This window comes from Astatotilapia calliptera, chromosome 6 (assembly GCF_900246225.1).
Source record: "Astatotilapia calliptera chromosome 6, fAstCal1.2, whole genome shotgun sequence".
Lineage (NCBI taxonomy): Eukaryota > Metazoa > Chordata > Actinopteri > Cichliformes > Cichlidae > Astatotilapia > Astatotilapia calliptera.
Window position 1 is genome coordinate 18,218,096 of NC_039307.1, and position 27,247 is coordinate 18,245,342.

The 27,247-nt window shown below is 40.3% G+C and overlaps 1 protein-coding gene across 5 annotated transcripts in view; it reads left to right on the forward strand.

The window, feature by feature from the left end:
* The window catches only part of kdm4c (lysine (K)-specific demethylase 4C), a 30,623-nt gene extending 4,811 nt beyond the window's left edge, over window positions 1-25,812 (forward strand). For 2 of the 5 annotated variants that reach the window (XM_026170778.1, XM_026170779.1), the window contains exons 5-22: window positions 18-211; window positions 3,241-3,290; window positions 4,956-5,059; window positions 5,319-5,456; window positions 5,710-5,903; window positions 6,507-6,730; window positions 6,911-8,934; window positions 9,033-9,144; window positions 10,269-10,450; window positions 10,863-11,106; window positions 12,501-12,577; window positions 12,952-13,007; window positions 13,130-13,238; window positions 18,981-19,175; window positions 21,606-21,776; window positions 22,584-22,703; window positions 24,458-24,550; window positions 24,696-25,812. In XM_026170778.1, the coding sequence (XP_026026563.1) occupies window positions 18-211; window positions 3,241-3,290; window positions 4,956-5,059; window positions 5,319-5,456; window positions 5,710-5,903; window positions 6,507-6,730; window positions 6,911-8,934; window positions 9,033-9,144; window positions 10,269-10,450; window positions 10,863-11,106; window positions 12,501-12,577; window positions 12,952-13,007; window positions 13,130-13,238; window positions 18,981-19,175; window positions 21,606-21,776; window positions 22,584-22,703; window positions 24,458-24,550; window positions 24,696-24,863 (4,455 nt within the window). In that variant the 3' untranslated portion in view covers window positions 24,864-25,812. The remainder of the gene's footprint in view (window positions 1-17; window positions 212-3,240; window positions 3,291-4,955; window positions 5,060-5,318; window positions 5,457-5,709; window positions 5,904-6,506; window positions 6,731-6,910; window positions 8,935-9,032; window positions 9,145-10,268; window positions 10,451-10,862; window positions 11,107-12,500; window positions 12,578-12,951; window positions 13,008-13,129; window positions 13,239-18,980; window positions 19,176-21,605; window positions 21,777-22,583; window positions 22,704-24,457; window positions 24,551-24,695) is intronic. The other 3 variants (XM_026170782.1, XM_026170781.1, XM_026170783.1) reach the window with 3 other exon arrangements.
* The last annotated feature ends 1,435 nt before the right edge of the window (window positions 25,813-27,247 follow it).

Below are 27,247 nucleotides of genomic sequence, written 5' to 3' on the forward strand. Positions count from 1 at the left end.
TGTTTCTCATTTTCTAGGATGTGGATGAGTGGAACATTGCCCACCTGAACTCTATCCTGGATGTTATAGAGGAGGACTGCGGTGTTTCCATTCAGGGTGTCAACACTCCATATCTATACTTTGGTATGTGGAAGACTACCTTCTCCTGGCACACCGAAGATATGGACCTTTACAGCATCAACTACCTTCACTTTGGAGAGCCCAAATCTTGGTGAGTAAGGAACAGTGATTAGTAGGAGATGGAATCATTTTTGTGTTTTCTATTCGTCACTGAGTTATAATCTGACTCCTACAGCAAGAAGGTCTAATCTAACAATGTTTCACAGATTGTATCAGTCCTTTTTCTCTTTTCTATTAACCAGGCAGACAAATTAGACAAAAATGAGAAATTTGAAGCTAAAGGTGATTACAGCCCTTTAAAAGCATTATATCGAAGTCCTTAAATAATAAATGCAATCAAGGTTCAGAGCACAGAAGGCGTTGATCATTAAAGAATAGTCAAATTGGGGGTTTTTTCCAGTCGATCTTTGTTCCTACCTCCACTTATGGCCAAGGGCTGTGTCTTGTGAGACAAAAGGATGACCTCATGGTTACACTGAGCTTCCTTTGAGTGGTGGCTGGGTTACTTTCGAGACAGGGTAAGGACACTTGGTCATTCAGGAGGAACTTGGAGTCTTTACTCTTCCACACTGAAAAGCAGCCAGTTGAGGAGAAAGCATCTAATTAGGATACAGGTGAGGTGTTTCAGGCACTTCCTACCTGGAGGAGGCCCTGGGGCAGACCCAGGACTGGTTGGAGAGATGATATCTCTCAACTGTCTTGGAAGCATCTCAGCATCCCTCTGGATGAGCTGGAGGCTGTCCAGATAGAGCGGGGTCTTGGCTTCTCTGCTTAGACTGCTTGCTCCATGAACCCAAACCCAGATAAGTGGTTGAAGGTGGATGGTAGATGGTTTGGAAAGCCAAATTCTAGATTTCAGTAGAGGAACCAAATGCAAAAAGAATAGAGAATTCTGCTGTGCAATAATACAATACATTGAACACTTCAACTCTGTTAACAAGTCTCTCCTTTAAGTTAGAGGACACTATTATAAATACTATTCACAAAAAAAGAGGGAAGTTTTCCTCCACTGAAAAGTGGCTGGTTTGCAGATAATTGTCTATACTTTTTTTTTTTTCAAGGTAAAGAGTTAACTCAAGTTTTGTGGATTTGTGAATAGTCAAAGAAACAATTTTATGTGACATGTTTAAACAAATACAGGGCATAGTGGGGACTATTTTAAGGCTGAGAAAGTATAGAGGAGATGCATATCCTTTACATTTCTAGCAGAGCTGGAAAATAGCTTTTATCATGTCCAAAGTGGATTTAAATAGCAAGTATTTACAGTGTTACAGGTTTAATTTGATTTACATGCCAATTCAAATGCATAGAGACCCCAGAGGATTCTCCCTGTGGTTGTTTTTGGCACACAAAGAAATAAATGAGTGTTGAGTCTCTAAGTAGTGGTGAGAGCTGTAAAGGAACAACAGATGAAGCAATTAGGCTACATGTGCAGGCAGGGAATGTGTGGCAGCTGTGCTATTCTCCACGGGTGCAAGCATTTAAATTGACTTCTCGGAAGCTGTCTTTCCTGTATGTACAACAGACCAAGGTGAAATTTGGCATTTTAGCAAGTCAATCAATACGGTACACAGTTAGCACAAACGCTTAACACAGATCAAAACCATAAACTCTTAGTAGTAGTAGTTTGTTAAGCCTGAGATTTCTCATTGTCTTTGAATTGAACGGAACTGCATTAGTACGGACAATTAGAGCTCCAAATCGTCCGTGTTGGAGGGTTTTGTCTTATACTTTGAAAGTGTGGCATCCCAGCAAGCATCATTGATTTTTTTTCTTACAGATTAATTGGGGTCTGGGGATATAATTACTGGAATTTTCTCTGTTGTTACTCTTTCATTGAGCCAGCTTAATGAACAGATTTTTCTTTTTTTCAATTCATCAAACTATCTTCTTCATTTTAGAGGACGTACTGTATTGACCGCAGTGAAAGGTATCATGATCCATCACAGAGTGCCTATTGCACAGGTCTGATTGGTATTTGCGAAAGGAATTATCAGAGCTTAGTCATTAGGAGGTTAGGACTAGAGTAATAAAGGTAAAGAAGAAGTGGAAATGCAGGTAGATCAGAATGAAGTTTGCTTTTCATTTCTTTGTCAGCTTGGTTGTTCCATTTCTCTCTCTTGCCCTGGAGGGAGTTTTGCTCATTAGAGCAGTGAGCCCTGCAACCCCACAGGGATCAGTGTCACAGCCAGACACACAGAAACAGTCATACACACTCAGAAAGAGCAGCCTGGTGTACCAAATATTCACACACATGCATACCCTTATCATCTAGTACTCTCTCATACACACACACTCACTGACGTAGACTCTTTCATCTCACTGATGTGTTGACATCTTGTCCCTGGAGGGGAGCAGCTTAAAAGATGCACTTCTCTCACCTCTTCTCAATCCTGTATACCCTCCCCCTCCTCTCCCAAACTCCCCGTGTCACCTCTACCTGAGGTTTGCTTCCTTTTCTCACCCTGTCTCTCACTGCCGTGTTAAACTGACAGGTGGTATGATGATAGAAATTCCACACACCTGAGGGTGGATGGTACTAGTCAAATGGAATGCCTAGTCAAACCTAGAGGGAATCTTGTCACGCTTCATGGATTTCTTGCAGGGAAGTTTGAGAAGATTATATATTCAGGTTGCATCAGCAGCATGAACGAGAAGACACAGAATAAGGTCATCTTGAAATTCTGCAAACTCATAACTCAGCAGCAATCACCGATGGTTACTGTGTCCTTATCGGACACATAACTGGGCTTGAATTTTGAAATATTATAGTGGCCAAGATTTAATATAATATGAAGACCAAACCTTAAATGGTCACATATGCTGGAAAAATATGGGTAATTGTAAAGGAGTGTGAGCACAGCTGGGGGATTAATGATAGGATCATGCTGTATGTTGTTAAGATTACATATAAAATAACAGTGCAGTGTATTAAAAGCTTGATCCACCTTTCTGAAGTTTTTCACTTGTCCACCACTTGATGGCAGTCTTGAAACTGCAAATGCTCATTGAAAGTTTGTTTGCAACTGTCAACACATGGTGCCCCGTAGACATAATTAACAGAGCATGTTCATACACAGTCAAAAATAACTCTCTGCTCCATATCTCTGTCTTTAACAGGTATGCCATCCCCCCCGAGCATGGGAAGAGACTGGAGCGCCTGGCTACAGGTAAAAGATTAAAAGGAGTTGGGTTGGGTAATTTAACAAATATTGAATCGTGATCGCAGCATACAGAGGCAGGTCTGCATTAAACAACAACATCCACTTCATAATTAATCTGAGTGCGCTCGAGAGAACAACCTAGATGTAGCATGCTAATGAACTCTGGCTGCAAAGAGATGTAACCTGACAAATCCATAAACACATAAGCCCATGTAAAATAGATGTAAAATGCAGTCGAAATGCCGATTGGCTCGCTCAGTAAGTTGAAAGACAACTAATTTGAGAAGAAAGACAAATGCATATAATTCAGGGTTCTCCAGCCTCCTTTAAACTGAAAGCTGTATTACAAAATGAAAGCTGCTGATAGATACTCCTGTCCTACATTTGTTTTTTTGTGTTTATTCATGTGTCACATCAAGACATTCAAACAAATCTCTGAACCAATCCAACCAATGTTGGATAGTTTTAATGAAAAACCACACAATATTTGGTTTAGCCGTATGTCCATGCCTATACATTTCGGCTTCAGTATGGCATTTAAATGACTTAATATTAGTTTCCAATTAATTATTACTGATGGTTTTTGTTATGTTTTTCTTTGTCTGCATATCTCACTTTATCTATTTCATAAATCGTTGAGAGTACTGATGTTGCTTGGGGTCTCAGCGACTTATAAAGCTGGATTGTATCCTGGATTGTATTGTATGTATTAAGGTCACCCTTACAAATCAGATGAGCTCAATTTTAATCTGTTAGTCTTTTTTTTTCTGCTGAAATGGTGTCTGAATAATTAAACTTGAAGTCATTGTCTAGTTTACCATCCTTGCTTTGTCAGACTATATAGACCACTGTAAACAAAGTACTGGTTGTTGCAATGATCTTCTTTTTTGAGTGGATGAACAGAGATGAACAGAGACAGAGATCTTTTTGTCTTATTGTTCCGTTAAAGCCTGCTATCCCCAAGACACCTCCATACAGCATTTTCATGGACGTTAGTAAAACTAAAAACTGTCTTTTAGTAGAATGTATTGCATGTGTTTGTTTTGCAGCTGGAACAGCTTTTCTAAGAGAAACTGTGTCATTTAGTATTTGCACATTACAGCCATGGTTTGCACATGAAACTGCAAATCCAAAAGTGGTTTATGACCCAAAATAATTTTTTGTTACAGACAGCCATTTCCAATTTCTTATATATGAGAGTCCAGTCCACTATGCTAAATTGTAAAAAAAAAAAAAAAAAGAACATAAATAATTGCAGTTCTTTCTCTAGGATAGATGGTACTGACGTGACTGCACAATGCATCAGTGAATTGACAGATACAAAATTAATTGCTGACTGTTGTTTAAGTTTAAGTACAATGTTTTAGGGTTTTTTCTGGCTGTAGTTGAATTCATTCTAAACAGAATACTGCTGTATTTCTTTCACCATTTATCAGGGAAAGTAATTATGTTTAAGATAAGCTAATAATTGAAATAATCTTTGGTTTCCATTATGGAAAAAAATGTCACTCTACTCGATAAATATTAAAAATGTAGCAGTCGATAATAAGCCAGTTCTCACACAGCTTTTCGATTTGGCTTTTTCATTCACCTGTTTTTGTTTTGTTTTTTCTCTCTGACAGATTAAGTCTCTCTAATGGTTTTTTTTGTGTATGTGTGTGTTTCTGTCAGGTTTTTTTCCCAGTAGCATCAAGGGGTGTGAAGCTTTCCTTCGTCATAAGATGACTCTAATCTCCCCTTCTGTACTGAAGAAGTATGGTATTCCCTTTGATAAGGTAGGTTCTCTGTCCCTTTGAAGAATTATTCTCAGTCTTAGTTCCTTTATTTACCACCTGTTTGAAAACAGCTTTTGCTGCTTCTAAAATAGGCAGTGTTAATTTTTATTGGTTGCAGAAATCCTCAGTGGTTTATTTTAAACTTTTCATTTCTTTTTTTTTAAACCACGAGGACATTTAAAGGTCAATCACTCACATACACACATATAAACCAATCTTTTGCTCCTCTTTCTTTCCTTCTTATATGACAAATTGCCAGATTACTCAGGAAGCCGGAGAGTTTATGATCACCTTTCCTTACGGTTACCATGCTGGGTTCAATCATGGATTCAACTGTGCAGAGTCAACCAACTTTGCCACTTTACGTTGGATCGACTATGGAAAGGTTGCTACACAGGTAAGAGTGCACTTAATTCAGTATAATCATAATTTAGATCTTAAATCCATATGGATTTGAGATCTAAATTATTTACATTTTGAATAGCATCCCAAGTTTTTTGGTAATGTTGTTGTAAAGTTTTGGCCAAAGATCATCACAAAAAACGAATATCTTGCTATTTAGCCTTGAGTCTATTGTGGAGTCTTATGCTGAAAGAAATCTCTTTAATATAAATCTAAACTAGAGATCTCTTTTTTTTTTCCTCCTGTAGTGCACGTGTAGCAAAGACATGGTAAAGATATCAATGGAGCCTTTTGTGAAGCGTTTTCAGCCTGACAGATATGCTAATTGGATGCTGGGTAAAGATTCAACGTCAATTGACCACACACTTGCCACTCCCAGTACAACACCAGAGCTGCAGAGCTGGTTGCAGAGGCGCCGCAAGACCAATTCTGGAAACAAAGGGTACTTTGTTTATATTCATGCAATGTTTATTCTCTTTTCTTTAGTTATTTTCACACCTTCACTGAAAACCTGAACTTTTCTAGATATTAACAACAGGAGGTACACGTGAGTTTCTAACGTTCCAGCTCAGTAGTAGAAAATCCGTGTAATGTCTTATTGTACATATGTCAGATAGCATTCACAGCGTCGGTGGCGTGTGTCCTGTCTGCTGCAAATACTATCCATGCTACACGCTTGTCTTAGCCAAATGGGCTATTTTCAGTAGTGATAATGTGGCTGACAATTTCAGACAATGTCCCAACATTCTTCACCCAATATTGTCCTCTTGAATTCATGCGTAAACAGCTTGTGGCACATTATTACATCGAGTAGGGTTAATGGTGGTAGTGGGCACTTCATTTGGAGTAGGAAAGAGAGAGTGCATATATGCATTGGATTGTGATAATTTAACGACTGGTAGCTTTGGTGCAGTCATTGGTGATCTAGTATTTGCCCTCTCAAAAGGCAAATCTTTCTACATTCGCTTTTAATGCTTTCATTGCTTTTCGGTTTCGTTCAGGGTTTTGAGTTTTAATCTTCTTTGATCTCTTCACCTTCTGACAGCAGCCACTCTCGTATGCGCTCCAAGCGCCTCAGGACCACAGAAGAGCCCGTTGACTTGGATGGCACCTCAGCGCTGAAAAGCAAGAGGAAAAGTTCGGCAGGTCCTCCCAGCCCGAAGGTACGAAGGTCTGTGGCTGGGACAACCGGCAAAAAAGAGCAGAAAGAGAAGAAAAAGGAAGCTGAGTCAAAGCACAACCAGAGTCAAAACTCTGTTCAGCTCTCTGGTAAGAAACTGACAGATGATAAAGAAGATATTTGAGATATTACTTAATTTTTTTTTATGTACATAGCTGTCTGTGTTCCTGGTTTCTTATATTTGTAAACTCCTTCATGTGAGGTCTGTAAAAACTTTTGGCAGTGACTGTTTTTCATATTTTAGCCAGCCATTCTTTTATTCTCAACAGGTCCTTGCAGACAGATGTGTGTGGTCAAGGTAAATCGTGTAGAGAGTAAAAGTTTGGGGGTTTCTAAAGACCACTCTCGTGACTCTCACGATAGTCCCCCTGCCTCACCTTTGAAGGATGACCTTAAGGCAGAAACAGACACTCATATTGACCCACAATACCTCTCAGGGCCAGGTCTCACAAGCAGAACTGCTGAAAGTCTCAGACAAAGGCCCGAGGCTACTCAGGCAGATCCAGGAATTAACGAGCCAAGGTGTCCCACTTCTGAACAAAGAGACCTCTCATCTCGTAAAGACTGCTCAATCAGGATGCCTCCTGTGGAAGCCAGTGAACACAACTCAACTTCCCACACAAGCACTGCTGATGAGACTGTGGTGAACTTGTGTTCCCCTGTTTCTAAAGCTCACACATCTGCTTCAGTATGCAGAGAAGACACTTTAAGTGAAATATTCAACACTGATTGCAGCATGGACACAGGTACAGAGAGTTACTCTAACAACAGCTTTAAAGCAGAGAGAACGGACGCAGTTGTTGATTTGAAGCCTATCAATCCACACTCCACTACAGAAGCACTTTATGATCTAAAAAGTGAGCCAGTAGAGGGGGGTAGCTGCACATCATGTAGCTCCCCTTCTACACACAATCGCATTTTAAAAAGTAACACTGAGGAAAATCTCCCCCCCCCTCTCCTGCAGAGGAATGCAGTGGATATGCCACAACTCACTCCGGAGCCTGCAGATAAGGTTGGAATTTGCCCTTTGCCACCTGAACTGACCCAAGAGATGCCCTCGCTTACGCCTGCTGATGATGGCCTGACTGATTTTTCAAAATCTCGATCGTGTAGTCACCAGATTGCACCTGTGCTTCAAAGGGAGATGCCAACTGGCTCTTCATCCTCACATGGAGCCAGACAAGAAGAGAAAGAGGCTGATTTAGTGATGTCAGCAGAACTTCATACAGGAGAACATGCCAACAACTGGCATTTAAATTCCCCATATAATTGTGAAGGGGCAGCGGTGTCTGGTTCAGAAGGAAAAACGGCTCATTTAACTGCCAGTGGTATGCACAAAATAACATCTGGTGGTGTCCATGAAATGATGATAATGCCTGCAGTTGCTGCTGACAAGGATCACGCAAAGCTGGAAAATCTTACTGCACCGAACAATGCCTCCCTTGGGCAGCTTGTTCAGAGCACTGCACCTCAAAGAGAACAGAAACCCAACTTACAAGAGTTTGCAAATAAAGATAATTCCAAAGATCCATTTCAAAGACAAGGCGGATTCAGTACCTCGAACAAAAACATCCCAGCCCCTGCCCCTCCATTATGCACTCAAAGTGACAGCCACTCAGCATTACAACTACAGCATCACACTACATACTCCTCTTCCTTTTGTACACCCCAGCACACATACACAGAGCCTAAAACATTTTCCAGTAGTATCTGGAAAAACTTTAATTCCCAAAATCCTGCAGTCCTCATCCAAAGTCTGCACCCAGAGCTCCCTTCTGACTTTACCCACGACCCTCTACCTTACACCATGTGGACTGAACCTCAGTGCAAAGAGGTCACTGACCTGGAAAACCCTGAGCAAGAACTACGTGAGTCTGAAAACCAGGAAGGAGAAAGTGGGCCTCTCACCTGGGCTCAACTCGAGCCCACTTCTCTAGTTTCAGTTGGTGCTATGGAGCCTTTGGGGCTTTGTGGAGAGTACGAGTTGCAAAGAGATGATGGGGCTGACGCGCTGTCCCTATGCAGGGAGCTGGGGAGACAAAGGGAAGCTGAGGAGAGACTCCATTCGGATACTGCTGTTTCACCTCTCAGAACGGGAGATGGAGAACAGGATAGGGTGTCTGATATGGAAGAAGGAGGATCTGATGACGATGAGGCAGAGCAGCACAGTGCCAAGAGAGAGAGCAGTAGTGACTCCTCTGATGACGACGATGATGATGAAGAAGAAGAAATAAATGATACAAATAATTATAAGTGCAATGAATCAGGCCTGGAACCTGGGGAGGTTTGTGCTGTGAGTGTTTTTTTTAAATAGTCAATTATAATAGTTTACACATTACAGAAACTAAAAAATAATGTTTAACACCTTCAATCAATCCCTGTCCATGCCAGTATCCTGCCCTGTCAATGAAGAGGACCACTAAGAGCTGGCGTCACCCACTCAGGAAACCCACCGCAAGGGCTGTACCAACTGCTGTCAAACAACAGGTTGCCAGTGACGACGGTGGGCACACTGAAAAAACACACGCATATATACAGTTAACACAGTTCGATGAAAGGTATTGCTATGGTTGAGCCTTAAAAAAGACATTTAGACAGCGACACATGCACACAGTATAAGCCAAGAGTCAAGCTTATTTCAATAAAAAACCCAGGGACATTTCCTGTTGTGGTTAGTACTGCATGGTGGGTGGCACCGGGCCAGAACCCATGATCGTTAGACTTCTTTTTGGTTGCACTGGAGCGAACAAGAATGCAATCATCACAACATTTAGATGTTAATCCGTTTTGTAGTCCAAAAACAACAACGCATACTTTGTAAAAGTTTGTATTTCTAACACAATATACTCAGAAGTAATAGAACTGACTCTGTTAGCAGCATGAACAACAGTCTTGACAAATATAAAGTACACTCAGGTAAAATTTGTGTTTTTCCACAGTGAGCCATTCCACCCTGTGGTCCATACTTCCCCTCCTCATTTTTCAAATTTTATGTCCCTCCGAAATGATTCTTTTGACGTCAATGCACACATAAACCAAACACATTTAATTCTCGGGCCTACCACAGTAAAATGATCTAGTGATAGATATTCTATTTGTTTTCATGGTTTTAATGGGGTGGGGGGAGGGGGGCCTCCATTAACAACCACTAATGTGCATATACACACACAGTCACATTTATCATCTCTGTAGTTGTGAGAAAGGATGAATAATTCAGCAGCCGTTGTAGTTGTAGTTAAGAAATGACCATGGCTGTGAGAAGCCTGTTTTATGATCATGAGAGTGCTTAATTATTTTTGGGCAAATTTGGAAACTGACAGGCGTCTATTCCGTGAAAATGTTTTTAAAGTCACTGGAGGAAATTGTCACCACAGCGGCCGGATTAGCTCTGACTTCTGCAGCGATTCTGTGCAGAAAATGCTGCAGAATTCACTTTGTGTTGCGTTTTTTGATATTCTGGCCAGATGATTATTTCACATTCAGAAAAGGCTTAATTAACAAACTACCAGGCAAGAGATTCGTGGTTGGAATTGCATGAATCATTGTCCGCGCCCCAGTAAAAGAAACCACCGTTTGAATAGATGAGTGATTACAGAGTAAGTAAGGCTTTATTTCGTCTCCATTTAGAGCCACCTGAAGCAAGCTTGGCAGAAGAAGAGGGGCAGGAAATGGAAGCGTGGGCAAAGCCGCTTGTCTACCTGTGGCAGAACAAAAAGAGCTGCTTCTCAACAGAGAGGGAGTACAATGCTCATGCAGCCACCATGCAGCCGTACTGTGCAGTGTGCACACTTTTCATGCCCTACTATCAGGTAAAGGGGAGGTCAGCACAAATTGGGAGATGATTGTCTTTAAAACATGCACAGTTCCACTGGTGTAAATTGAGTGCGCATTGCAACTTTCTTCTCTTGAGAATGTTGAAAGATCACATTTCATTCTGTGTTTACATCATTTGCCTCATTTGGCTAGCATTTTTGCTACTCCAATTAGAGGTTGTTTCAGTATTGCACTGGTCAGTGGTTCTTATCCTGTGTTGAGCTCATATGTCTTTTTTTTTCTTTTTCTTTTTCTTTTTTTAAATCCAACCGCTTTACTGATAATTGCAGCTTTTCAGCACATTTCCAGCTCTAAATGTAGTTAAAGTTCAGTCTGGAGAGACAATTTTGAGTTTTTCGTCTGTCAGAGGTTTTTATACATGAAAATTACAGTCTCTTCCTCCCCTAGGCGGAAGACAAAGCAGAGGATAATAAGCCTATGGTAGCTAAAGACACCTTCCAATCTTCATCTCCAATGGAGGGTCCCTCACCTCATGGTGGAGGGTTTAGGAGAAGCAAGCCCCTGATCCCAGAGATCTGCTTTTCTTTTCGGGAGGAGAATTGCCCCCCTACTCCCACTAACCCACTGCTGCAGGAAGACGGCACCTCCCCTCTGCTCTACTGCCAGAGCTGTTGCTTGCAGGTCCATGCAAGTATGTATGCACAAGGCAACAGTAGCACATATATTTGAGTTTTTTTGTGTGAGAGGAGGGGGGTAGAAGATACAAACTGATGTGTATAGTTTTTAAACTTCATGCCATCTGTTTACCACTTACCACCAGGCGACATTCTTCGTTTTCACATGTTGTGCTTGTGTTACTGATGTCATTATTAGAGGGTCAGTGGGTTTAAATCCTGACTCATTTCTTCTGTATGTTCCACCCTCTCTCTGTTTCCCTTTCTCCCCCCTTTCTTTGTGGTTTGGAGTATTTTATTTCCCTCGTCAGACTGGGGGTGAATCCTCTGTTTCCACCACACACAGTTCCTGTTCAAAATCCCCAAGCCAGTAACAAGCTCTCACACATTTTCTTAAAAAAGGGAAGAAAAAATCCCTGGAGCTTTTCTTTTCCAGGCTACTCAGACACGACACATTGTGCATTGTCGTAATCCCTCATTCACACGGATCTCTGTCCCAATCATGCACATTTCGATATCTTAAGCCTCCAGCCGGCCTTACGCGCGCGCGTACACAGACACGCGCGCGCAAACGCAGCTACTTTTAAAAGACTTAGACAGCAGTATGCCCAGCTTTCAGTCAGTTTGAGTCACTCTTACTAACGTTCACTTTGCCATATTTTTAGTCTGCTTGGTCTAGGATGTTGTGCATTTATTGTGTGTGTGTCTGTAAGTCTGGTGGGGTGGGAGTTAGAGATGAAGTGTATGTCATTTGACACTGATGAAAAAGCCACAAGTTCGGTTTCGAGCCCCAACAATAAGTACATGTTGATGTAGCTTTCTGCCCGTTCTGTTATTTGAACTCTGGAAAGGAAACAGAGGTGGGCTTAGATTTTGTTTTTGGTTTTCTGATGGATAATGCAGGAAAAGAATAGTGACATGCACACACATATACAGACTTCAAGTGTGTTTTTTCAAATAAAAATTCCCAACCTACGTGTCTAAAGCCTCTAGCTCATGGATTGTAATCAGCTGCCAGCTTTGAATAAGATCACGTTTGTTTTACTAAATGAAATCCCAGTGTTTTTCTGTTCAAGGCCATTTTTTATTTTGGAAAAACATTTGGACGCGAGGACTCAGACCAAAAAGCAAAGTTGCTGCTGTGAAGTGTCTAAAATGACAGCGTGCTATGACACACGTTAATATGAGATAAACCCACACAGACGGACGCCTTCGTAAACAACGATGAATTGTACACCAACTCTGTCTTTTGTTGTGACATTTTGTTTCCTTAATAACATAAAATTATCTTGCCATTTACTGTCAAGTCTGCTGTTTCTCTCCCAACCCATTGACACAACAGTTTAATAGCATTTGAGGAGTCAGTGAGTATTTTTGCTACAGATTTTTGATCCATCCCTTCTTACTTTAGGTTGTTACGGTGTTTCTGCAGACGACATCAGTGAACAATGGTCATGTGATCGCTGTACCGAGGGAAACTTTACAGCAGTAAGACAATTTTATACCTTTGATTCAAGTATGACTGTGGTGTATAAGGAGAATAGCAGTGCTATCCTAAAATTTTAATGTGAACTAGTGTTAAAATGATTATACGTTATAGCTGATGATGATGGCTCACCCAAAGATCTGACCCTAGTCAGAACAGTCAGTAATATCTTAAAAATATAGATGACCATATTCATATGTGGTAGTTGACACACTGCAGTGTGATCACTGTATACAATAAAGACAACTAATTTTTTCTTCTTTCTGACTATTTAATAAGCAGAAATATCTTCCTCTGTGGCACGTGTATAGATTTTGGTGACTAGAAGAAAAATATCTGCATTTCGTCTTTCTCACTCATTTTTCTCTTTTCCCAGGAATGCTGTCTCTGCAACCTCAGAGGTGGCGCTCTAAAGAAAACCCAAAACGACAAGTGAGACGAGCTTTTGTTCTGCGATTAGCTCTGCACACTTATCCCTCATCTCTAGAGCTCAGCCAAGTGAATTGTCTGGGTATCTTAATCATCACAATGTATTAATTTGTTTGTGTGTATAGATGGGCTCACGTGATGTGTGCAGTAGCATTGCCAGAGGCGAGGTTCAGCAATGAATCCAAGAGGAGTCCCATCGACACCAGCAGGATCCCCATGCAGCGATATAAACTGGTGAGAACACACAGACACACACCCGCACACCACACACACTCCTTGAGGACTGTCCTGGTCTAATTAATGAAGTGTTCACAGTTCTAATTAACAATGTGAGACGAACATGCCCGCAATCAAAGCTAGATAATTAACCACTGGTGGGTGGGAGTGGGGGGGTTTGTGTGTGTGTGTGTGTGTGTGTAAGTGTGTAAGACTCTGTGTGCTGATGTTTGTCTATATGTGTGCAGGTGTATGTCTGCCTCCCTGAGTGCATGTGCATGTGCTTGTGCATTTATTAAGTGTGTATGTGTTTGTTTAATGAGGGAGCTGCAGTGCGTCTCAGCAGACCTGACATGTTGCCACTATACTTAGCTTTCTGCTGCAGGCACTGTGATAAGTCAGCAGAAAGCAAAGTGTTGGAGAAGCACATCCTCACATAAGATGGATCACAGAGATGGGATAAGTTCAATTCTTCTTAGAAGCATATGTAATAAATCACAGTTTAGGACTCCTTAAAACAGCTCATGACAAAAGATACATTAATAAATCAGTTTATTGTTCAAAATGGGTTGCGTGAGCTGAAAGTAACAATGATGTGAATACATCATTAATATATATGAGCTGAGATTACAAAGTTATACAACAAAAATTAAAAGCCATGCTCAATTTAACACTGGCCGTTGTCCCTTCCAAAGTTGTGTTTGAATGCAGTGATGCGCCACTTCCAGCCCTGCTGCTGTTTTTAGAAGTCTTGTTTTGAGCTTTCGTTACAGCACAGCACAGCTGCGATGGCCTGAGGATGTTACAGTAAAAGTCCATGCCTTCACAGTCACAAAAAAGGAAGAATATACAACACCATGAATGGTATTTAGAAGAAAAAAAGGAAGATGAATCAGGTCTCAGGGGTTTCTAGCTCATAGCCAGAGAACTAGATCTCATTTGTCCCCCGACATAAAATGAAGTTCATTTTTGTCCATAGTCAAACTGCAAATGCACAGATGAACTGGACAGATCTGGGCTTCTAAGAAGGGTTGTGAAAAAGGTAGTATAGGCCTCGGATACAAAGGCCTAGAGACCTGTCAGCAACCATCTGGCAACCTCTGGTCATGAGGGAAAAAGAGGTATTCCCTGATAACATTGCACATGGTTGCTGGAGGTTGCTGGCAGCTACATTGAAATTGATTCCTAAAGCCTCGGCCATGCCAGCCTAGAAACGCGTCAGTGACCCCCTGCTAACCACCAGTCACTTGGGAAAGGTGTGTTTTCTATACCTGGTTGCTGGAGGTTGCAGTCAGGGGAAATTTGGAAGTACCTCCACTTCCAAATTAAAGAAATGGTAACAAGACTTTTCAGCGTAACACAATGATATCCAGTTTGAGTTTAGTTATCAGTCCCTCAGAAAACGACATCTGAGTGAATAGACTTCAGTTATAACTAAAATGTCATACTTCACCACAGGGAACCAGCATATTTAGGTTTATACATGACTGCTTACCCAAAAATAGTTCAAGGAATATTGCTGCACTGACACTGAATGGGATGCTAACTCTGTGGACACAGTGACATTACCCATAGGGTATTTACAGGGATATGGTTCATATCTTCTCACACCACATTGAAATTAAGCTCATTTGGATATGAAAGCACAAACCACAAAGTCAGTTTCCATATCCGCAGGCTGAAATCTGAACAAAATGAAAATTATAGTCCAGACGGGGAAGAGGCAGGGTGCTCATAAAAGCCTCTGACATGACCTACGTGATGGCCAAAATATAAGTATATGAAGGACCTAAATTCCTTTTAGAGGAAGTGGCACTTCCTTGCTTTAGATGTTAAATGCTTTATCACACAGTGTGCATGAATAACCAATATGTCCTTCACATGTACACCAGTAGAAAGTGTGCGCCTGTGATGCAGACTTTCTCTCAAAGTTTCGAGGATGGCGTACAGACTACCTTTCTGTTTTGTCTGCGTTGTCATTTGTAGATTCAATCCCCGAGCCACGTGTTCTGAAGTTCGCATTGGACCCGTTGCCCCTGCAGCAGCTCAGTACATTCATAATTTACTATCATACAACACACGCACACCGATGTGCACACATACACATTCATAATTTACTGTGGGAATGTTCTTAACGCATGGCTCAACACAGGCACCCGAATACACACTGCAGAAGTCACAGGGGAGAAATTGGCGAAGTTCACACACGCATTAAAACATACAATTATTCTTACATGTTTATATTACTTTGTGATCTAATTGGCATTATTTTATTTTGTCCCCTCCCCAGCCAATATATGTACATAAGTGCTCATTTGCAGAAATACGAACACAGATTTTGCACACAGTGCATGCCAGCTAGAATCTTGTTATGCTGGCCTCAATAAGTGGACTAGACAGTCGGGCCAGTTCATCTGTGCAGTGCTGTCCATAATGTAGGAGGTATGGGAAAAGGCTTTACGAAATGTAGGCCAAGTTAGTCACCGAGAAAAGCACTGACTGCTTCTCCCTCAGCTCAGGAACAGAAAGGACAAGAAACTTCATTATTAGGGGGGAGGGGGAGGATAAACTTAGGATTTTCATCCCGTTTTAAAAACGGCATTTATATTGCCTTTTGGTTTTCTTCACAAGAGGAAAAGAGGGTAGTCTCTCACTATACACAATACCTACTGATCCCCAACTGATATCTGCATTAAGAGGGCTAAGCTGATAATTGTAAAGACGAAGCCAGCCCTGCTGTAGAGGTTAAATTTAATTAACGCTGAGCCAACTAATTAGATCAGTTATTGATTTGTTCAAATAAATGAACAAAGGGCAGTGGCTTAGCTGATAAGGACAGAGACTTTAAGAAAGGTTCGTACTTGCGCAGCGTCACCTTCTTATTTACCTCTCAGATGCCTTCTCTTGTTTCTGGGCATCATCACATCCTATTATATAGAAATATACACAGGGGAATTAAACTGTCATAAGGTGCTTTTGATATTGTATTTTCTTAATATTTCAACACGTGCTGTTTAAACAATATGTAAACAACAATATTATGCACAAGATATAGCAATGATATGGTAATTTGGAACCTTTTATAGAAATAGATATTAAAAAACCAGCTAATTCCCACTTAAACTCACTGAGGCACTGGAACGTGTCTGCATATAGACGTATTACATGTCGATATTATAGCATGGATTTCCGGGGAATTAGATTAATGAATAAATTACTTTCAGTAAGATGTGAAACCAAGCTGCAAAGACAGAAGCCAGGGCAGGGAAGCGAAGAAGAGAGCGTAGATGGGTGTTTTATTAAGAGCAGACTAGAGAAAATGGAGTGAGATGGAAGGCATGCAAAGGGGGTGAAAGAGGAAGAGGGAGCGAGTGGGGTTATAATGGGAGGCATGTCGTCATATTTTCCCTTTCGTTGGAGAGGACAGACAAGAGAGATGCCACAGTAGAGGGAACTGACTTGATGGGCTGTTTAGTGCAGAAACCCGAGAGATAGTCTTTTACAAAATTTCGCTTCAAGTGTGTTTGTGCATGGATGCATGGCAGTGTTTGTGTGTAGGATGTGTATGTGTATTATGCTCGCCAGTGTGCAGTTGTGTACTCTTCACAGAGCTTAAACGAGGAAAGAAAATACCACAACATACAGATTGAAGCACTTTTTATTTGTGGAAAGCGTAAATGATGTCATCTGATTGGCTTAAGTTGAGGGTTTCTTTGTATTGCAGCAGTCCAATAACATGTTTCTGTTGACTATTAAACTGGGGTCTCTCATTTTATTTTCTGCTATCAATGACTTGTTTACACTACCGTATCCAATAACAGCAGATTTCACAGATATAATTTTTTTGGAGCACATATTGGCTTTAAATTATGTTAGAGGTTCACGGCACAGCTGAGCGGTGATTCACTTAGCGGTCTATTGTCACTAATTTGCTGTTTTTCCTAGCCAACCTTTAAAGTCTGGAGTGGAAATGCAAATGTTAAATTACTTTATTTTATTTTTTTTATTTTACACCAGACATGGGTGCTTTAGTGAGTAAGGTCAGGTTTCCTCCACAGCAATAAAGGCAGTCACTGGGAGTAGGTGTATTGTGCAGTAGTTTGCATTTGAAATTTAAAAAGGAGAACATCCGACTGAAGGGCTTCCATTTACAGTGTGAATTTTTATTTATTTATTACCCTTGGGGTAAAATGATTTTCCCTTTGTGTAAATAATATCTTCAGCCACTCTAAGTGTGTGTAGGATGTTGCTGTCCATCACAACTTCCTCCTTTCATCTCTGGAAGCACAGTATTTCATGTTTTCTATCAGTGTCTTTTGATTTTCTATATAAAAACAACAACAACAAATGTACTAATTAACCAAAAAGTTTGATCGTTGTTCATCGTTCATCAAACTGATGTCAGCAGTGCCAAGATCCAAAAGTGGTGTCGTGGAGATATCCGATATGACGGTCCAGTATGAGTCAGCAGCTGCTGTTGGAAACTACTGTTATATAGATGATATGTTACTTGTCCTGGGTACTGATCAAGAAATCTTTGTTAATATAAAGCAACACAGAGCTGTTTTGGTCTTTTCATTCATTTCTTCAAAGTAACTTTGGTCAGGATGGTGATAAAGCAACAGGAAGATGGAGTAAGTCTGGTGCCAGACTGCGACTGAATGGCTGTTACATCCAGTCTGTCATGGATAATACAGCATTTTACTGATACACTGGTGAAAATCGCAAATCTATTGCTGTCTGTTGCAAATCTGTCGCTGTCTACATATACAGAAATGAACTATTTAAATTCAGAGTCCAGCTAGAACATCAGTTTTGACACTGTTTCAGTAATTCTTTCACAAATAGTGACATTAATTTGCAAAATGATATAAAGATACTCAGTGACATTGCTTTTATATAAGAATATAACTAGAAAATAAATCAGCTGGCAACCAGTTGAGTTGAGTCCCCATCTGCAATTATAAATTAGATGGTAGTTTTTTGGAATCCTTTGCTAATCTGTCTGAGAGTGATTGCAGTCAGTCTGAGCTGTACTGGGATTGTTGCCTCCCACAATGCGACCTGTGCAATTATCTTGTGTTGTCCACAAGTTGAGGGTGTTGCATCCTTGACCTCTGGGCAACAAGTTTTTCACAACATGTACTTGCAATCAGTTTCCAACAGCAAAAAAATTCAATGCAATCACTGCAACCATCAAGTTTTCTTGGTCACGATGAGCTTGGCCATCTTATTCATACTTTAGTGTTATTAAACTGTTAGCAACATGCTTTTAAAAAGACCATATATTCTAAAAGCCAAGAGTGGCGGCCCAGCTGTTGTTTTTATGTGTCTTTAGAACGCAAGCCATAACGATATAGAGGACAAATACTCCTGTTGTAACGATAAGGCTAGAGATTTTATTTATTCGTTGTGTATATTGTTTTGGATAATTTCCAGTAAGGCTTGAAAACATTTTGGTAAAGACGTACTTAAAGAACATGCTTATTGTTTAAAAAATGTTTTTTGAAGAACACTTTGACAGCATTTTAAATCTAGTTATATTGAAACAAAACAAGCTGGATACAGTCTAAAAACACCTTTGGTTTGTCTAAAAGCAGCTGCTGATCGTTCTAGACCACTGGCCATTTTTTGGTTCTTGGCGTCTCTCAATTGTTTTTATAATTCCTTTGCAGTAATAACATTTTCCCAGCTTTTCGTGTGCAACCTAAGTTAATTCAGGCCTATTGACAGTTTGGTCTGGTCCTTATGTGTTTACAGAAGTGCATCTATTGTCGTAAACGCTGTGCGGGAAAGCGGCACTCAGGGGCTTGTATCCAGTGCTCATGTGGCCGGTGTCCCACCTCCTTTCATGTGACCTGTGCCCATGCTGCCGGTGTTATCATGGAGCCCGATGATTGGCCGTATGTTGTGTCAATCACCTGCCATAGACACCAGTCGCGGAGTTCGTCAGCTGTAAGTTATAGGACAGGTGTTTGCTACAGCTGATCTGAACCAGTGCCCGGAATAAATAGACATATTATTGTTTTTGACACGCTTGAAATAACTGACTCAATTATAAGCACTTAATAATTTGTGTTAATGTAATTAAGGAAGTGGCACAAATGACTACTCGCCAGATAATTGAAAACAGCTTGTTAAAGGGGCCCCTTTATGTTATGCCTTTGTCTCTGTTTTACCTGTTGCAAATACTACAGCTGAACTGCCTGAATCACCTTGTTTGTAGTCGAGTCTTTCTTCCATAACTTATACAGGGCACTGTGTAACAACACATCGGCGTGATGCGTGCACAGTGGCTTGTTTGCACTCAAACAAAGAATGAACAACTACTATTTCCCTGCTAGAGCCTTTTTCTGCCAACTCTAACTCTATATTCTATTAATGAAGCACACCAAATGTTCTCTTGTTGGCTGCAAGAATGAACATAAGCATGTTCATTTACTCTTGGCATAAAAGAAGATGAAGATCCAATGGATTACTTTTATTTCTGATGTGAATGTCTCTGCAACACCAGGAAAATCCTTACACTTTATACTGTGTTAGCGTGGGATCTCCTCCTTCTCTAATGTACATGTTCTGTATTTTAATACAAACAAGCTCATAATAAATCATTCAATATTTTGTTTCAGTTAAAACAAATAAAGCGTAAGATAGTAAACTAATGTCCCCACTTTACAAACTGCTGCTCTGCACAACATATTCTCATTTGACCCCAAATAAAATTGAACTTGTGGAATTCCCCCAAAATTGGGATGCTGTGTAAAATGTAAATAAAAACAGAATGAAGTGATTAAAAAAAACTCAAAACTTTATATTTCGTTCACAATAGAATAAAGAAAACATATGAAATGTTAAAACTTAAGACATGGTAATATTTCATGAAAAATAGCAGCTCATTTTGAATTTGAGAGCAGCAGCACTCTAAACAATCTCTTAAAACTGGGGCAAGGGGCAACAAAAGGTTGGAAAAGTAAAAGGTGCTGAAAAGAAGGAGCTGGATGAACAATTTGCAACTAATTACGTCAATTGGCAGCTGGTTAGCCGCATGATGGGGAATAAAAAGAGCATTGCTAAAAACGATGTTTATAATTTGTGGAACAATTACAGAATAATCCTCTATAGTTCATAATACCAAAATATTTAAAGAATCTGGAGAAATCTCTGTGGACAATGGACAGGGCTGAAAAATCAGATTATGTTGGATGCCGCTGATGTTTGGTCCCTCAGATGGCACTTCATTTAAAACAGAAATGTTTCTGTCATGGAAACACTGCTGTCAGAAATCATTGTCTGTGAACACAGTCATTGGGCCATCTATAAATGCACGCTAAAGCTCTATCATGCAAGAAGAAGCCGTATGTGAACATGAGCCACGTGACATTTGGTAAATCATTCTGGTTATAGTCACATTTTAAACGGCGTTCCAGCAGCATTTTTTGTTTTTGGGGGGAATTGCAGTAGTTAATGTAGTTTGACGTTAAGTATTTACTGCAGTCACTTGTAGGTTCAAGTTCAGCTCGTTGCTTTGTTCACTTGCATCATCTATAATAATGCTGGTAACTGAATTAAACGTATAAACTGAAACATTGTCCATGACAGTGCGGTTAGTAGTGCAACATTATGCTAGAAAAGGAGGAGAAAAGTGTGCAGTAAGTCTGTTTTGTTTTGGGTTTTTGTTTTTTGTTTTGTTTTTTGTTTTTTGTTTTAGTTTTGGGCATTTTTTTTATTTTTATGGATAAACCAGCTTAAGACACAAAAGATCATTATTACTGAGTTCAGTTATTTAACAGTTATTCTACTGGAACAGCCGTACAGAATTAACTGCTCGTTTAGAAGACTAATTGCTGTTTTAGAAAGTTCCCGCTTTAAGTGAGCGCAGCATACATTTGCACTGTGCCACAGTGGTGTGAGTGAATGCCAGTATCTAAAATGTCAAGGATGTACTTTCACAAATGAGTTCTTTGTGCTGGTACTGAAGAAAAGTTTTCTTTGGGGTCTTGTTAGAGCTGATGCCCAACTTACACTTAAACTCACACTAATTTAAGGTTTGTCTTCACTATGCTGCAACTAACTTGCATGGTGCAATTTCTTCCCTTCTAAATGCAAAGATAACAACCATACTCTGTTCGTACTGAGCTTAATTAAAAGTAAAAGTTGTACCTCGGTACAAGAAGCTGTCAAGATGACTTGAGAGACAGATCTATAAACCTGATTGTATTAAAAGCAGAGATTTGGGTATCAGAGCCTTTTATAATGCAAATAAATCTAACAGAACATTTCAGTTGTCACTTATTATATAACATTGCTGTACCCCAGTGGAATTTAGTTTGACTTTACTCTGTATTGCCATACATTAGTCTAATTGCTACTCTCTGTCTACACTAGAAGCAGCAAGCAAACCAAGCTTCTATCTCACTTGGCCAGACGGTGATCTCCAAACACAAGAACCTGCGCTACTACAGCTCCAAGGTCACGCAGATCACCTCCCAGACGTTCTACGAGGTCATGTTTGATGATGGCTCTTTCTCTAATGACACGTACCCCGAGGACATAGTGGTGAGGATATGTTTAATTAGACGCACACTCAAGAGGTCACTGCGTAGTTGTATGAGGTCAAACCAGTTGTTTAAATCCCCCTCGTTAAGAGGAACTTCTTTTTCTCCTTTGAAAATATGCTCTAGTGTTTCTCATTGTAAATCTTTCAGCGGGTTTCTGAAAGGGCCTTTCAGAGAAAAATACAATATCACACACCAGGGGTTTCCATGGGAGTATGGAAACTGACAGCTAAACGTGTGTTTCTATATTTAAGAGCACATTAAAGTTAAGAGCATTCAGTCCTGAGCCTCAGCTAGCTACCAAAGATATTGTATATTACACCAAAATAACTGAATGTGTATGTTTTGAAGCCTTGTGCTTGTTTTGTTAAAAAGCTATGTACACCTTAAAGCTTGTTGATTGTCTAGTGTTGAAGCCCCTTACATAGAAGACAAGAAAACAAGTTTCTCGGGGATATTCAGTGTGTCACGGTAGCACAAAGCATTCACGAGGTCCTGCTGTCTGAACACTGAAACAAAACCATTTGCTCTTTACATTACCATAGTGTCTCAACCATTTTGGGCTGAGAAGTTTTGTATGCAGCTTTGAGTTTAGATCTCAACAGCACTCGACTGTCAAATTCTCGACTATAGCAAAAGCTGTTGTCAGTCCACTTGAGTTTTTTTTTAGCAGGTAAATATATCAAAGGGAATTACTCTCTTTAGCAGTTATCCTGACACCCACTTTGAATGACTTCTTCTGTCTTTTTGAAATTGTTTTGAAACACTTAGACACTTACAGACCATCTACTACTCTCTTGTATTTCAGAGCAGAGATTGTGTGAACCTGGGTGCTCCTGAAGTGGGGGAAGCTGTTCAAGTAAAATGGCCTGATGGGCTGTTCTACAGTGCCAAATACCTGGGATCCAACGTCTCCTACATGTACCAGGTACCTGAACATGCGATCCATCTGTAAACTACTCAGTCACGGCAGCAGTGAGTGAGCATGGGAGAGAAAAACAAATGGCCACGTTGTGCTGAATAGACTTTCAGGCATAGTTGCAGGTCAAAGCGGCATAGCAGTAAATTTGTTGAACTCCCTCAACGCTGACGTTGTCAATGTCCCCTGGTCTACGTGTGGACAGAAAAGACAGGGGGATTGAGGGAAGCGCTGAAGTCACGATGATCAAGAGGAGATTAAAGATGACGGGAGGGTAAAAGACAGACGTAGGAAGCAAAAGCTGTTTGGACATAGAGATAGAAAATGGGGAGAGGGGGAAAAAGACGGAGAGTGAGCAAGTGAAAAGTGGCGGAAGAAGAGAAGGAGGTGACAATCTGCATTATTCAAACTCACTGAAATATTAACTAAGCTAAGACTCATGCAGCTTCCATTTAAGCTTTATTTAGGCGAGCTGGGCGTTAACCATTACTTATGCACAAATGCACCTGTGACGCAAAGACGGTTTAATATAGGTCAGATTAAGATGGGGAAAAATGGCTGGACAAGAACTTTCCATTGTCAAGGTGTATTTTAGAGATGAAGCCCCTGCTTTTTTCCAAGAACTCCAGCGTTAATGTTTAAAGAGCAGAGGTAACATGAAGATGGTCTTTATTTGATCTTTTTTTATTAGAGCTAAGGGGTGGAACGGCACACTTGTGCATTCTGGCAAAAATGTTGTTAAAGTGAGGGGAAAGAAATTCTTTGTGGCCTCTTATAGTCTGTAATAATGGTAGCCTGAAAAACACACAGAAAAAAGCCTGTGTTATATAAATGCCTGTGTAGGTTCTCAGCTATCCAGGTCATGGTACTCTAAGGAGCTTGGATAGAAAGCAACTGGACTCCCACTGTGAATGACCATCATTGAGCAGAGGGGGTGGCTTATGACACCACATTCAATTTTAAATTCAATTTCATTTATATAGCACCAGTTGCCTGAGGGTGCTTTTTATTGTAAGGTAAAGACCTACAATAATACAAAGAAAAGAGAAAATCTCAAAAATCATATGACTCCCTTTGAGCTAGCGCTTTGTTGACAGTGGGAAGGAAAAACTCCTTTTAACAGGAAGAAAATGCCAGCAGAAACAGCCTCTCTGAGATGCGGCCATCTGCCGCAACCAAAAGCCACTAGCATCTGCTCTCTTTTGGATTTTCTATTAGGTGTTTTTAGTACCTGCTTGGCCAGAGTTCCAGCTGAGCTGAGCTGGAATCCAAACTCGGACTCCTTCACAAGAATCAAAACCGCCATTTTTGAAGCTCGGCAATGAGGGAAATGCTATTTTGACACCTGGGCTCATGTGACAAGGCGTATGATTAATAGTAGGGTTTAAATACCGGGGAGACTCCAGCATTGGGTTTTAGATCTGAAGAAGCCTCTTGGATGAGAGGTGTAATTTCTTCAAGAAACTTTAAGAAGTCCAGTTGCCTTCTTTCCCAGCTCCTTAGACTGTTCTGCATTATTAATGCAACAAACCTACAGATACCACCATATGTAACTGCAGTATCAAAGATGATTAAGTAAAAAATATTTAGAAGACAGTTAAATGTAAATAGGAGGGGGTTTTTTTTGGCTTTTTTTTAAGCAAAAATGTTCAGTAAATTTGGTGGCAAGATTTTGAGTGTGCATGTGCATGAAAACTGTATAAATGCAACACATTTCTTTAAAACCTCTTGGATAGCTGCTGATTGGTTTCACCTTATCTCAGGTGGAGTTTGAAGACGGCTCTCAGGTGCTGGCCAAAAGAGAAGATGTCTACACCTTAGACGAAGACCTCCCCAAAAAGGTGAAGCGCAGACTTGTAAGTATTAGATTTACAAGATTTACACATAAACTTTAAAAGCATAAGTTTCAAACTTCATTGGCATAAACAAACAGAATATTCTCATGCCATGTGGAACATTTTGCTATTACTCATTGGTGCTTTCTGATGTCTTGTTTTCTAGTCAACGGCCTCGAGCATGCGTTTCCAGGATGCTTTCTTCACCACGCAGGGGGAGAGGAAACGACAGAGAACGCCAAATTCACGCTTCCAGAAAGACTATGTGGCCCTGCCAGGCCTCCGTACAACTGCCAAAAGCACATGGGAGCAACGCAGCCACAAAGGGAAATGAAGTCATGGAGAAGCATCAATGACAAATGAATGCACTGAGTTAACAGTGGATGTAGAGGGGAGCTTGTTTGTGTGTGTGTGTGTGTGTGTGTGTGTGTGTGTGTGCTTGTAAGTTTTGGGGATTTGGGGATTGCTATTTACATCTTAACTCTTGCCCACACAAGTTTCCTGTGAAAAGTTCTGAGGAAATGATGTAAAGGGGGGTTGAATGAGGTGATGTGGATTAGGTGGATGTTGACTTGCGTGTGCTTCTACATTTTACATCAGTGACTGGATGGTGTAACAGGCAGGGGAGGAATTTTGATTGGACTCTTACAGAATGGGTTAACAGAGGGCATTGTTGCCTCAGTTGCCTAATGCTCTCACAACCGTCAGGGAAATTAATTGTGACTTATAATGGTCACATCACCCTTTTTTGGAATAACATTTTTTGCTTTGTACATGAAAACTTCAAAAAGCGATTTTTCTAATTAGCCCACATACGGTAGCCTTTTGGGTGATCTTTTAAGTTTTGATTTTCAATGTTTACGTTCTTTGCCTGTAGTATTTTCCTCATGTCTTACTGCATGTTCAGCATCGTCTCTTAACTGCTTCTGCCGGGCCGAGTCCAGTTACGCAAGAATGGCTTCCTCTCTGCCCATTTTTTAAAAAAAAAAATTCCCTTACAGATAAAAAATAAATAAATACATATGTGAATTGTGTAATTTCAAGTTTAAAAGCATTAAGAAAAATGACCACGTGCTCATAACTTCCTGTGGGGAAAAACAGACAGGAAGCCATAGCTTTGTGTTGGACTTTTCGTCCAATTAACGTGAAATGCTACTGTTGCCCTCTTGAATGAAACACATTGTTGAAATTATTTAAAATTTGTATTTATTTTTGGCTTGCTATAGTTAAGCTATTGCTAACTGCTGTAAGGAAAACAATAAAACATTACATATGTTTTTCTATTCAGTTTTCAGTTATTTTAACTCCAAAAGAAATGATAGTTTAGGAGCCACTGAAAAGCTTTTCAAAGCTATTATGAACACAAATACTGAAACAATACCTGGGTGTTTAATAGTATATGCATTAGAGTATACAATGTAAGGTTTTAAAACTAGTGATAGATTACGGGTTTGTGGGCATTGCCACTAGGTACTGACATTAAATCATCTACAGTTGGGGAAAAATAAAAAGCCCACCTCTTGATTCATATGTGTGTAGAAGCACCTTTAGCAACAATAACCTGCAGCAGTTGTTTCCTGTATCACTTTGTCAGTCTCTCACATTGTTGTTGAGGAATTCTGGTCCACTCTTCTTTACAGTGTTGCTTCACTTCATTGAGGTTTGTGTGCATTTGTCTATGACAGCTCTGTTAAGGTTCCACCACAGCATTTCAGTTGGGCTGAGCTCTGGACTGCAACACCTTGATTCTTTTCTTTCAACTCTGTTGTACATTTGCCGCTGTGCTTGGCATCCTTCCCTATTGCATGACCCACTTCTGGCCAGACTATCAGACAGCTGGCCTCACATTTGATTCTAGAATACTTTGGTATACAGAGGAGTTTATGGTTAATTTGGAGACTGCAGGGTGCCCAGGTCGTGTGACTCAAAACAAGCCAGATGCAACTTTGCAAACATAAGCTGTGCTGCCGTGTTCTTCTTAAAGAGAAGAAGCCTTGTCCTGGCATCCCTTCCAAACAAGCCATACTTCTTTAATCTTTTATACTGCTAACTGAGGGCTGTACACTCTGAGATGTACTTCTGGTGTTTTTTGCAATTTTTCTGAGCAATGCACTGTCTGACCTTGGGATTTATTCCCAGGAAGACTGGCGAGTGCCTCGAATGTTTTCCATTTGGAAATAATCTTTTTCCTAGTAGAATGATCATCTTGAAATTGTTCGGAAATGGCATTATAACCTGTCCAGATTGATCCGCAAACTTCTGCTTTGCAGAGGTGCTCACACTTGCTGACAGTCAATTAAGTGCTGCTACTTACCCTTTTAATTCCAGCACATGACTGCAAAGAACCATGTGAAACTTTCTTTTTCACACAACTGCAGAGTAGATGAAAAGAGGCTGTCAGGAAGTCATCACATGATCAATTATTGTCTTCAGTAATATCACTGAATTTATTTCAAACCATTATTTTTGTCATGCTCTCACCTCTTGGCACAGTGGTTTAAATTTGTTATGCTTTCAAAGATATAACAGTAAATTATGTTTAAATATTAAACTTTTCTGATGTGTTCAGGTTTTCATAAATGCTTTTAGAAACCAAAGCTTCAAGTGCAAGTCAGAAGTACCGGTTACATATGTTTAATCTGGGATACTCTGAACTATGGGGTCAGCCCTTGCAGGTACATACTGTATAAGGGCGCCTCACACTGAACGATAAGGAGC